Here is a 14873-nt window from a genome sequence, read left to right on the forward strand (position 1 = left end):
TTTGTCCAAGTATGCCCGATGTGTTGTGTACCAGAGAGCAATGTGTTGTGTAACAGATACCAAGATTATCTATGAATGATGAATGAGATGCCCGACTACAAATGATTTGAACACCCTACTTAAATCGGATGATTCTTTTAATTCATAAGCAAATATGTCCAATTTCTTAATTAACAGTAATTGACGGAACATTCACGAACACTACAATAAAGTCAACATATATATGTCAACTTCAGAAATCTTAATTTTTATATTTGGATGTATAGATACAATAATCATATGAATCTCCAGTACAAATTAACATGCGTACATACAATACTACAATAACATCACATGTACAGTACACAATGTGTATTTTTTAACAGTGAATCTTTTCTCAGAATATGTCTATGAATCATACTGCTTGAAAGAATAATAAAAAAGTTGCATATCCCATTTTCTGTTATGTCCTCAGTATACTAGGAATCGTATTTATTATATCATCAATCAAATATCTGAACATCTGCATTACTGAACAAATTACGTCTCTACTTACTACTTGAAAATGCGCGCTCTACTGTGCAGTTTTTATGTATTAGGAAAAGATACCAAGTTAAATGCTACAAAAACAATATATCACAAGCAGTTTCTGTGATCACAAAGAAAAACGGGACCATTCTATTATATGCTGGATACAAAAACAACAGTTTCTGTGTTAACGTTGATTACAGAGGGACTGCAATATACAATGATAACATAACACCTTTCCTTCAAATTTTCAGGATATCATAGAAGGGGACGTAAATTCATCAAAAATAAAAAGGACATAACTCTTGAAAAAGAAGAGAGAAAAAACGGAAGATGCATAATTCCACTAAAATCACTAAAACAATCATTGCAAGTAATCAGGTACTGATCCTGTGAACCAAAGCTCCAATTTAATTTTCTACAGGTATGTTGATTCCCTGTCCATATCCTCTGAATGTTTTTTGGTCTGTCTGTCTGACTGTGGGGAAGTAGACATTGTACGGTTTCTTTTCGACTGTTCGTCAAACAGTGGTGAGTTCGACAGTGTCCTGAAGTCCTTGAGACTGACTGGTCTATGTAAGGATGTCTCGTGCTGAATCGGTTTGAACGTTCCCACACTCATTCCCCTGTCTGACCTACCAGACTTTTCAGGCACTCCAACCTTACCATCGCCAGTACTCGACTTCCTAAACCTAGAAAATGCGGACACCTTGCTTCCCGTCGATTTCTGTGGCCGCAGATAACTGTTCTCAGGTGAGTTGACAAAACCAGTCTTGCGTGGACTTCCAACAGTTTCAACTTTAAAACTAACGCCTTTTGTTTGATGAGTGTCGGTTGACTGCTTTGAAGGGGAGTTTCCCGAGCTGAGAAAGTTGATGAGACCTCCTGGCTTAGATGGAATTGCCACATGTGGAGTGTTAGTAGTCGGAACAGGTTTATGAAACTTAGGGTTAGTAGCAGTCACATCAGGGGGGATACGATGTACACCATCACCATGGAAACCAGGAGAGAAGAGATCTTCATGCATAGAAAATGTAGAGATCTCGCTGTTCGTGACAAACGAGGAGTCGTCGGAGTCATAGGTCAAGGAGGAGTCAAGATCATTAAGATGCTGATAAGTAAAACAGAAAAACAGTCAATGTGTTAGTAGGTACCTTAAACATTTCAATGTTGATCAGGAATTCAAGTTAAGTTAATCATCATGGATTCTTAAAATTTTAGAATCACGGTTAATGTTCCAATTAGTAATTTGACTTTACTTTCAATTCTTAAAGATGAATTCTGCCTATTTTTAAACATATTATCTTTAAATATTATTATCTTATTTCGAAAATTGCTCTGGCCTAGCTTTGGTATCACAAATCAACAAAGGGACATCTAGATTTTAAAATACGGGCCTCAGGTTTCACGAATTATATGAGGTGCTTTGATTTTAAAGAATGGCAATTGTTTGGGACATATTGAGATGAGGTATTCCAAACAAACTGACACATCTGAACAAGGGAAATGATTCTAAATAAAGTACACTCCCTCATATTAGTTTGAGATATTACTATATAGCTACCATCCAAAAGGGTGCCTTAATATGTTAGAATTTTTAAACACCATAAAAGCAGAAGGACCAATTATTATACTTTTACAAATAAATTAATGTTAAATTAAGTTAAGGTCAATCATATATTCACTTTGTTTTCTTCCAAATGTTATAACATTTTTTGCTACTAAAACATTATTAGGCTATACTTTATACATATAACAACCATGCCAAAATTAGAATCCAAGTGAATTAATTTCAAAGTGCAATGCAAATTAACAAGAGTGCATGAATTAAGCCAAACATTTAACACAAAGTCCTAACCAACAGATTTGTACACTGAAGCAAAGATAAATAATGCTGATCTACAGGAATTTGGAAAATCGAACAGTATCAGAGAAGATTAGGGCATCGGGGTCAACAAGTGGATGTCTCAAGGTGTCAGGATAGCTGATGTTGCCAAAAGCAGAATTCACAATTAGGGTTGTTGTAATTAGCCGACAAAGCCTGATGGAGAGTGTTGGTTAAGAGTTATAGGTGGTAGTGAGAGGATATACAGTAAGTGAAGTTACTACACAGTACAGGCGCTTCAAGTCATTGTGATATCGGTTTGTGAGCACTGTGAAGCCAGCAGGTGGTCATTGTGAAATCAGCAGGCGAACACTACAGCCAGCAGGTGAAGGTCATTCAGCATTTTACAGGTGAAGGTCAGTCTGCAGTGACAGATGAAGGTGATTCTGAAGTTAACAGGTGCAGGTCATCAGCAGGCGAACATAACAACCAGCAGGTGAAGGTCACTTGAAAGTGATGAAGGTCAGTCTGCCATTTTCAGGTGAAGGTCGTTCTGCAGTTAACAGGTGAATGTCATTCTCTGATTTACAGGTAAAGGTGAGGTGCAGCTACGAGGTGGTCACTGTGATAACGGCCAGTGTATGGGGCCAGGATCAGCAGGTGTACCTTAAGTATGTGACAATAAAATGCCACAAATTCCATTATAAAACTTATCGTGAAACTCATCTTATAATATCTGATGTTGATTATCAGTATGTGGTTCAATATCTTGTTCATAATTATTTCAGACATCCAGTATTTTAATATGCAATGCTGATATACATGCTGCGGTGCAAGAAACCTCCAATTTTGACTAACAACATTTTAACAGGTTGTGTGTATATGACCCAATCTAGTTTATATGTTGTACTACCTAGCCAGTGGTTGGTACATACAAACATGTTTATCATTAGACATGTGTAATTCTTATGATATACGCCTGAATATGGGCTCCAATTGTTCATCGATCGTCACCTTACCTTCTCCCTAAACAAACAATAAATTGTAGTAGATCAATATTACACCTGTACAACTTTACACCAAACAGATATCATGACAACAAACATGCCCAGATGAAGTATTGGTCAAATGGATGTAAGAGTCTCCATAGAAATGAGGCATGCCCAGACACAGAAGACCTATCGTAAATAGTTGATAACATCAACGAAAGCCAATTCATTCTGAGATTTTCACAAGGAACCATTCCATCATTACAAGTAAAATACAAACGTAGTTGTATATCTGATAAAGAAAATATAAAGAGGTATATTATAGAGCTATCTCAAGTGAGTACTGCAGACCATGAAATAAAGCATGGATATCATTCTGTAAATATGTAATATTGAAATTTTTGCTAAAGTCTTTGTTGAAAAATAATAGTTATATCATAAATAAATTATAAATATTTGTCAAAGGCAACACTAAATACACATCACCGATATCAACAACAAATTTATGACCATAATTAATATTGATAATAGGTACAACAGAACAACAATACATTCCAAAACCTTATCATGGATTACCAGGTTTTCAGGACAACAGAAAAACATGCTCTGAAGCCAGGCCTGCAGATAGACTCTAAACAATCTGACAGGACAGCTCACGCACGAGGCCATAGAGAGAAGGAAGTCACAGAATATCAGTACAGAGAGCATATATACATGTAACAACATCATGGAAGACGATCAGGTAGTCACATGACCACTGTTGTCATGGTAACCACATGTCTCCATAGTAACACTGCATGGGCATGCTCAGACAGGGAAGGTACGCACCTCTTGCCAACCAGGATCGTCTGGTTTTGCAATAATTTCATCTGATGCTTCAGCTGCGTCAGACTGAAAGTGAACTCTTCTTTGTTTGGGGCTGACAGGAGAAACGGTTTTCTGTTGGGCAAGTTGACAGTATAGTTCAAATTTATGGAGTCAATACAATCTAGTTTTAAGATTCTGTTGCTCATGTATAAATATTTGTTTTGTGTTAAGTACATATTTTCTATGATATTTTTTCTGTTAAATGTAAAACATGCAAGCATGGCATCCAGCAGTCATTCAAACAAAATCCATCAAAATATTTAACCTCCAATTTCGTCATCTCTATCCAATGACATCCTCTACCATGTCAGATCATTCTCTCCTTAAGAGCTCTGTCCACTGAAGATGTTTGCAGCCTTAAGCCTATTTTCTCTGTAGCTATCATATCACGTCAATTAGTAATATGTCTATAACATTACCTCGAAAAAATTTATATATCATACTATCTCAATAAGTGACATGTCAAAGATGTGATCATGAGCAATCTTATGCTTATTGTAGCAATTCTAATCTCTAAATGTGTGACCTGCCTACAAAACAACCACATCACCTTATTCCCTCAATAAGCAATGTATCTAACCAATATGTTTTATTCCCTCTATAAATGATGAGTACAAAAAATAACCACAGTCTCTTGAAATCAATATGTGACCCAACACCAAAGATGTTATGAAGCTGTTTCCTCAGTTGCCACACCTAATACATGTACTTCGCTCCTCACTTATTTGTGGAAAAGTTTGCAGTTTGGATTGAGGTAAAGCATGGACACAAGTGCAGGTTGTGTGGTCATGTAGTGCATAAATCAACCTATTTATCAGATATCCAATTGATATAAATTGTAAAAAAAAAAATGTTTTGACAAGATCAATTTTTTTTATAAAATTTTGTAGTGAACGTTTTGCATTTTAATTGAATAGGATTAACTGATATACCTAGACATTTTTTTTCTGATAATTGTTTTTTTTTTTTTAAACCTGATTTACCTAGACATTTTTCTCTGATAGAAATCTGATTTCGCTTTGTTTCTTTAAATTCCTAATTTAATAGAAATAAGCCGACCATTTTCACTCGTCGCTGACTTGATCGCTTTTTAAAAAGTATCTTAGTAAAGATACTATATTCTTTACAGCACATGTTTCAATGTGGCAGTCACCAATTCCTGATGATGTAATAAAGCAATTTTTAAACATAAACAAGAAATAACTACTAATTTAATCAAAAGCTAATTGCTCCATGCAAAATACACACACATAGTAAACTGAAACTAATGTGAACCAAAATGCTCCAAAATTTTAATCACATGCAAAATTAAATTTATCAAAATAATTACTAGGTCCTACTTATTAAAATTTCATATCCAATGTAAAATGGAACCTAAACCTACTGTCTGCATGATAAAAGCAGTAATTGTGTATCAATGAACGTTATAATTCTACATTATAAATATCATTTTGTATGCTTTCAAATGATCTATTTATCTCTTGGTACATTAGATATCATTAATAATTTCAAGGAAAACTTGGTGGGCAATTTTTGCTCCAGATCATGACCTCTAGATGTGCAAACGCTTGGGAAATGGAAAATGAAAGACTTTCTTGCTGTTGCTGATGGCGATTTTTGTGATTGTACTGATCTATTCTGTCACCATCCCTACCATATATATAATACGGAGACAATATGGTGCTGTCATGAAATCAATAACTAAAGAAGCAAAATATTTGTTTTTACTGCAGAAAAAACATCAAGTTATCAAAATCGAAAGGAACAAATAAATTCTCATGTAAACTATCAAATGAAAAACACCCAAATAAATGACAAATAAAATCAGAAATTACTTAATACATACCACTTCAGATTCCTTCACCGCCAACTCCTCTGACCCCTGTGACCCTTGACCTTTAGTCTTTGACACTTCATCTTCTTCACTTTTCCACGTGGAATCGTTTTGAATATCATTGTAATTTGACACTGTTGTTGATATGTGACCTTGAACCTGTGGTTTATTGAAGTGACCTTGACCCCCCTTGTCAGGTGAGGTTCGCGTACTGTCACCATAATTACTGTCAGAGTTTGTTGGTCCACGTTCACTGTCGCTGCTGTACGGGTTTTCGAGTGCACTTGTGTACGATGTCTCTGTACTGCTTGAAGTGATCACAGTGACCTTTGACCTCGCTGGAGAAACCGACAACGGCGATGCTTGTACATCTTTGTCTAGCTCTGCCTGGAAAGCTTGATCTAGTACAAAGGTACAACAAACACGAAATATGAAATGACAATTGGTTGATACATGAAACAGATTTCTAACTTAAAGTGATCTTTCTCTCCTATACTGGACTGACCGATGGTTGATACATGAAACAGATTTCTAACTGAGATAAAACAATATTCCTCTCCTCTACTGGACTGACTGATGTTTTGATACATGACAATAGATGGTGGATACAAGACAAACTATCAATTACACATCATTTATATCTGAATTGAAATCCAATGCATCACAGAACAATCTTTGCCTATCTAAAAAGACAACGTCTCAAAATGATATTCAAACTCAGAAATAAAAAGAAAGTCAGACGCAGCCATCAGTATGTTATGTTAAAAATTAAGGAGTAAGGAAAATTTACGCTCACACTAGTTCTCAAACTCCATAAACATTTCACATTTACTGCCAGATCAAAGTATTCCAAATTACTATGGAAAAGATCATTGGAGTTGTACACTTATGATCATGCTATATATGATTCTAAAACTGATATAAATGTACCTAACTAAGCATTATCTTATAAATCTTCCTGATAAAACTGTTACCTATATCGCTATAACAACTCGGACTAGACGGTGTGTAGCTCGGCGTTCCTTCCGTGTAGTCTGTATGTGTGGGTGTTGACTCGGAGATGCTGAGGGGAGGGGATGTTCGCATCACAGGGGAGGTGTGAGACAAAGAGGAACTTGACTCCTGGTAGGTCACTTGGAATGTACCGCTCACCTGGACTTCAGGCCTGAAACAACATAAACTTAAAACATCACAACCCTGTTGTCAGTGTTTAACAGCACTACCCTGTTATCAGTGTCATAACATCACTACCCTGTTATCAGTGTCATAACATCACAACATTGTTATCAGTGTCATAACATCACGACATTGTTATCAGTGTCATAACATCACAACATTGTTATCAGTGTCATAACATCACGACATTGTTATCAGTGTCATAACATCACTATCCTGTTATCAGTGTCATAACATCACAACCCTGTTATCAGTGTCATAACATCACATTGTTATCAGTGACATAACATCACAACATTGTTATCAGTGTCATAACATCACGACATTGTTATCAGTGTCATAACATCACACACTGTTATCAGTGTCATAACATCACACACTGTTATCAGTGTCATAACATCACAACATTGTTATCAGTGTCATAACATCACAACATAGTTATCAGTGTCATAACATCACAACCCTGTTATCAGTGTCATAACATCACAACATTGGTATCAGTGTCATAACATCACAACACTGTTATCAGTGTCATCACATCACAACATGGTTATCAGTGTCATAATATCACTACCCTGTTATCAGTGTCATAACATCACAACATTGTTATCAGTGTCATAACATCACTACCCTGTTATCAGTGTCATAACATCACAACCCTGTTATCAGTGTCATAATATCACTACCCTGTTATCAGTGTCATAACATCACAACATTGTTATCAGTGTCATAACATCACTACAGTGTTATCAGTGTCATAACATCACAACACTGTTATCAGTGTCATAATATCACTACCCTGTTATCAGTGTCATAACATCACAACCCTGTTATCAGTGTCATAATATCACTACCCTGTTATCAGTGTCATAACATCACTACCCTGTTATCAGTGTCATAACATCACAACCCTGTTATCAGTGTCATAACATCACAACATTGTTATCAGTGTCATAACATCACTACCCTGTTATCAGTGTCATAACATCACTACCCTGTTATCAGTGTCATAACATCACAACCCTGTTATCAGTGTCGTTACATCACTACCCTGTTATCAGTGTCATAACATCACTACCCTGTTATCAGTGTCATAATATCACTACCCTGTTATCAGTGTCATAACATCACAACACTGTTATCAGTGTCATAACATCACAACATTGTTATCAGTGTCATAACATCACAACATTGTTATCAGTGTCATAACATCACTTCCCTGTTATCAGTGTCATAACATCACTTCCCTGTTATCAGTGTCATAATATCAGAACACTGTTATCAGTGTCATAACATCACTTCCCTGTTATCAGTGTCATAACATCACAACATTGTTATCAGTGTCATAACATCACTTCCCTGTTATCAGTTTCATAACATCACATTGTTATCAGTGTCATAACATCACACACTGTTATCAGTGTCATAACATCACAACATTGTTATCAGTGTCATAACATCACTTCCCTGTTATCAGTGTCATAACATCACTACAGTGTTATCAGTGTCATAACATCACAACACTGTTATCAGTGTCATAACATCACTACCCTGTTATCAGTGTCATAACATCACAACATTGTTATCAGTGTTATAACATCACTTCCCTGTTATCAGTGTCATAACATCACTACCCTGTTATCAGTGTCATAACATCACAACCCTGTTATCAGTGTCATAACATCACAACATTGTTATCAGTGTCATAACATCACATTGTTATCAGTGTCATAACATCACAACCCTGTTATCAGTGTCATAACATCACAACACTGTTATCAGTGTCATAACATCACAACATTGTTATCAGTGTCATAACATCACAACATTGTTATCAGTGTCATAACATCACAACATTGTTATCAGTGTCATAACATCACAACACTGTTATCAGTTTCATAACATCACAACATTGTTATCAGTGTCATAACATCACAACATTGTTATCAGTGTCATAACATCACAACACTGTTATCAGTGTCATAACATCACTACCCTGTTATCAGTGTCATAACATCACAACATTGTTATCAGTGTTATAACATCACTTCCCTGTTATCAGTGTCATAACATCACTACCCTGTTATCAGTGTCATAACATCACAACCCTGTTATCAGTGTCATAACATCACAACATTGTTATCAGTGTCATAACATCACATTGTTATCAGTGTCATAACATCACAACCCTGTTATCAGTGTCATAACATCACAACACTGTTATCAGTGTCATAACATCACAACATTGTTATCAGTGTCATAACATCACAACATTGTTATCAGTGTCATAACATCACAACATTGTTATCAGTGTCATAACATCACAACACTGTTATCAGTTTCATAACATCACAACATTGATATCAGTGTCATAACATCACAACATTGTTATCAGTGTCATAACATCACAACATTGTTATCAGTGTCATAACATCACGTCCCTGTTATCAGTGTCATAACATCACATTGTTATCAGTTTCATAACATCACAACATTGTTATCAGTGTCATAACATCACAACATTGTTATCAGTGTCATAACATCACAACACTGTTATCAGTGTCATAACATCACTTCCCTGTTATCAGTGTCATAACATCACAACATTGTTATCAGTGTCATCACATCACAACACTGTTATCAGTGTCATAACATCACTACAGTGTTATCAGTGTCATAACATCACAACATTGTTATCAGTGTCATAACCTCACAACACTGTTATCAGTGTCATAACATCACAACATTGTTATCAGTGGCATAACATCACTACCCTGTTATCAGTGTCATAACATCACATTGTTATCAGTGTCATAACATCACAACATTGTTATCAGTGTCATAACATCACTACCCTGTTATCAGTGTCATAACATCACATTGTTATCAGTGTCATAACATCACATTGTTATCAGTGTCATAACATCACAACACTGTTATCAGTGTCATAACATCACTACATTGTTATCAGTGTCATAACATCACAACACTGTTATCAGTGTCATAACATCACAACATTGTTATCAGTGTCATAACCTCACAACACTGTTATCAGTGTCATAACATCACATTGTTATCAGTGTCATAACATCACAACCCTGTTATCAGTGTTATAACATCACAACACTGTTATCAGTGTCATAACATCACAACACTGTTATCAGTGTCATACCATCACAACATGGTTATCAGTGTCATAACATCACAACCCTGTTATCAGTATCATAACATCACTACCCTGTTATCAGTGTCATAACATCACACACTGTTATCAGTGTCATTACATCACTACCCTGTTATCAGTGTCGTAACATCACAACACTGTTATCAGTGTCATAACATCACTACCCTGTTATCAGTGTCATAACATCACTACCCTGTTATCAGTGTCATAACATCACTACCCTGTTATCAGTGTCATAACATCACTACCCTGTTATCAGTGTCATAACATCACTACCCTGTTATCAGTGTCATAACATCACTACCCTGTTATCAGTGTCATAACATCACTACCCTGTTATCAGTGTCATAACATCACAACACTGTTATCAGTGTCCTAACATCACAACACTGTTATCAGTGTCATAACATCACAACATTGTTACAGTGTTATAACATCACAACATTGTTATCAGTGTCATAACATCACAACACTGTTATCAGTGTGATAACATCACACACTGTTATCAGTGTGATAACATCACAACATTGTTATCAGTGTCATAACATCACAACCCTGTTATCAGTGTCATAACATCACTACCCTGTTATCAGTGTCATAACATCACAACATTGTTATCAGTGTTATAACATCACAACACTGTTATCAGTGTCATAACATCACAACACTGTTATCAGTGTCATAACATCACTACCCTGTTATCAGTGTCATAACATCACAACATTGTTATCAGTGTTATAACATCACAACACTGTTATCAGTGTCATAACATCACAACACTGTTATCAGTGTCATAACATCACTACCCTGTTATCAGTGTCATAACATCACAACACTGTTATCAGTGTCATAACATCACAACATTGTTATCAGTGTCATAACATCACAACCCTGTTATCAGTGTCATAACATCACTACCCTGTTATCAGTGTCATAACATCACTACCCTGTTATCAGTGTCATAACATCACTACCCTGTTATCAGTGTCATAACATCACAACATTGTTATCAGTGTTATAACATCACAACACTGTTATCAGTGTCATAACATCACATTGTTATCAGTGTCATAACATCACAACACTGTTATCAGTGTCATAACATCACAACACTGTTATCAGTGTGATAACATCACAACATTGTTATCAGTGTCATAACATCACAACCCTGTTATCAGTGTCATAACATCACTACCCTGTTATCAGTGTCATAACATCACAACATTGTTATCAGTGTTATAACATCACAACACTGTTATCAGTGTCATAACATCACAACACTGTTATCAGTGTCATAACATCACAACCCTGTTATCGGTGTCATAACATCACAACATTGTTATCAGTGTCATAACATCACATTGTTATCAGTGTCATAACATCACTACCCTGTTATCAGTGTCCTAACATCACACTGTTATCAGTGTCATAACATCACAACATTGTTATCAGTGTTATAACATCACAACACTGTTATCAGTGTCATAACATCACATTGTTATCAGTGTCATAACATCACAACACTGTTATCAGTGTCATAACATCACAACACTGTTATCAGTGTCATAACATCACAACACTGTTATCAGTGTCATAACATCACAACATTGTTATCAGTGTCATAACCTCACAACACTGTTATCAGTGTCATAACATCACATTGTTATCAGTGTCATAACATCACTACCCTGTTATCAGTGTCATAACATCACACACTGTTATCAGTGTCATAACATCACACACTGTTATCAGTGTCATTACATCACTACCCTGTTATCAGTGTCGTAACATCACAACACTGTTATCAGTGTCATAACATCACTACCCTGTTATCAGTGTCATAACATCACTACCCTGTTATCAGTGTCATAACATCACTACCCTGTTATCAGTGTCATAACATCACAACACTGTTATCAGTGTCCTAACATCACAACACTGTTATCAGTGTGATAACATCACACACTGTTATCAGTGTGATAACATCACAACATTGTTATCAGTGTCATAACATCACAACACTGTTATCAGTGTCATAACATCACACACTGTTATCAGTGTGATAACATCACAACATTGTTATCAGTGTCATAACATCACAACCCTGTTATCAGTGTCATAACATCACTACCCTGTTATCAGTGTCATAACATCACAACATTGTTATCAGTGTTATAACATCACAACACTGTTATCAGTGTCATAACATCACAACACTGTTATCAGTGTCATAACATCACAACCCTGTTATCGGTGTCATAACATCACAACATTGTTATCAGTGTCATAACATCACATTGTTATCAGTGTCATAACATCACTACCCTGTTATCAGTGTCCTAACATCACACTGTTATCAGTGTCATAACATCACAACATTGTTATCAGTGTTATAACATCACAACACTGTTATCAGTGTCATAACATCACATTGTTATCAGTGTCATAACATCACAACACTGTTATCAGTGTCATAACATCACAACACTGTTATCAGTGTCATAACATCACAACATTGTTATCAGTGTCATAACCTCACAACACTGTTATCAGTGTCATAACATCACATTGTTATCAGTGTCATAACATCACTACCCTGTTATCAGTGTCATAACATCACACACTGTTATCAGTGTCATAACATCACACACTGTTATCAGTGTCATTACATCACTACCCTGTTATCAGTGTCGTAACATCACAACACTGTTATCAGTGTCATAACATCACTACCCTGTTATCAGTGTCATAACATCACTACCCTGTTATCAGTGTCATAACATCACTACCCTGTTATCAGTGTCATAACATCACAACACTGTTATCAGTGTCCTAACATCACAACACTGTTATCAGTGTGATAACATCACACACTGTTATCAGTGTGATAACATCACAACATTGTTATCAGTGTCATAACATCACAACCCTGTTATCAGTGTCATAACATCACAACCCTGTTATCAGTGTCATAACATCACTACCTTGTTATCAGTGTCATAACATCACAACATTGTTATCAGTGTTATAACATCACAACACTGTTATCAGTGTCATAACATCACAACACTGTTATCAGTGTCATAACATCACAACATTGTTATCAGTGTCATAACATCACAACCCTGTTATCAGTATCATAACATCACTACCCTGTTATCAGTGTCGTAACATCACAACATTGTTATCAGTGTCATAACATCACAACATTGTTATCGGTGTCATAACATCACAACATTGTTATCAGTGTCATAACATCACATTGTTATCAGTGTCATAACATCACTACCCTGTTATCAGTGTCCTAACATCACACTGTTATCAGTGTCATAACATCACAACATTGTTATCAGTGTTATAACATCACAACACTGTTATCAGTGTCATAACATCACATTGTTATCAGTGTCATAACATCACTACCCTGTTATCAGTGTCCTAACATCACAACATTGTTATCAGTGTCATAACATCACAACACTGTTATCAGTGTCATAACATCACACACTGTTATCAGTGTGATAACATCACAACATTGTTATCAGTGTCATAACATCACAACCCTGTTATCAGTGTCATAACATCACTACCCTGTTATCAGTGTCATAACATCACAACATTGTTATCAGTGTTATAACATCACTACCCTGTTATCAGTGTCGTAACATCACAACACTGTTATCAGTGTCATAACATCACTACCCTGTTATCAGTGTCATAACATCACTACCCTGTTATCAGTGTCATAACATCACTACCCTGTTATCAGTGTCATAACATCACTACAGTGTTATCAGTGTCATAACATCACTACCCTGTTATCAGTGTCATAACATCACAACCCTGTTATCAGTGTCATAACATCACAACACTGTTATCAGTGTCATAACATCACTACAGTGTTATCAGTGTCATAACATCACTTCCCTGTTATCAGTGTCATAACATCACAACATTGTTATCAGTGTCATAACATCACAACACTAGTACTGTTACCAGTGTCGTAACATCACAACACTGGACAACAAATACTTTTAAACCATAGCATTACTACCCTGATATCAATGTCATCCATCAATTGAACAGCTCAATTGGACTTTAGTTTAACAGAACACCAAATTATAAAAGTATTCCAGCTATAATTTAATCAGATAATCTGGATCATAAAGAAATATATACTTTGATGAATACCTACCTCCTACCCTCACTTAGACTCTCGCCCGAGGGTGACACTGACTTTGGAGAATGAGATATGTCTGTTCCACTACGCCCCCTTTTGGGTGTCAGGGAACCCACCGCCTCATCAAATGTCGGGGGTGGCGTGGAATTTTCTGGCAGCAGATCTGGCCGACCCCCTGTTGTGCCTGAAAAAGAGAAGATACAATGAGTTAATGGTTCAAAAATTTACCTTTTACTACTGTGCATAATTTCTCAATTCTAGTACCGACAATTTTAGTATAAACGTGACACTACAGAATTTTTGTGAAACTT

The 14873-nt window shown here is 36.0% G+C and overlaps 1 protein-coding gene across 6 annotated transcripts in view; it reads right to left on the reverse strand.

The window, feature by feature from the left end:
- LOC117314906 (phosphatidylinositol 4-phosphate 5-kinase type-1 alpha-like) overlaps positions 1-14873 on the reverse strand; it is a 54417-nt gene that overhangs the window by 9244 nt on the left and 30300 nt on the right. For 3 of the 6 annotated variants that reach the window (XM_033869004.1, XM_033869005.1, XM_033869006.1), the window contains exons 15-17: positions 14578-14746; positions 6997-7187; positions 6035-6423 (exon numbers count right to left, since the gene is read on the reverse strand). In XM_033869004.1, coding sequence (XP_033724895.1) covers positions 6035-6423; positions 6997-7187; positions 14578-14746 — 749 coding nt within the window. Of the gene's footprint in view, positions 1-119; positions 1619-4149; positions 4261-6034; positions 6424-6996; positions 7188-14577; positions 14747-14873 lie in introns of those variants that run through there. The other 3 variants (XM_033869002.1, XM_033869001.1, XM_033869003.1) reach the window with 2 other exon arrangements.

This window comes from Pecten maximus, chromosome 17 (genome assembly GCF_902652985.1).
Source record: "Pecten maximus chromosome 17, xPecMax1.1, whole genome shotgun sequence".
NCBI lineage: Eukaryota > Metazoa > Mollusca > Bivalvia > Pectinida > Pectinidae > Pecten > Pecten maximus.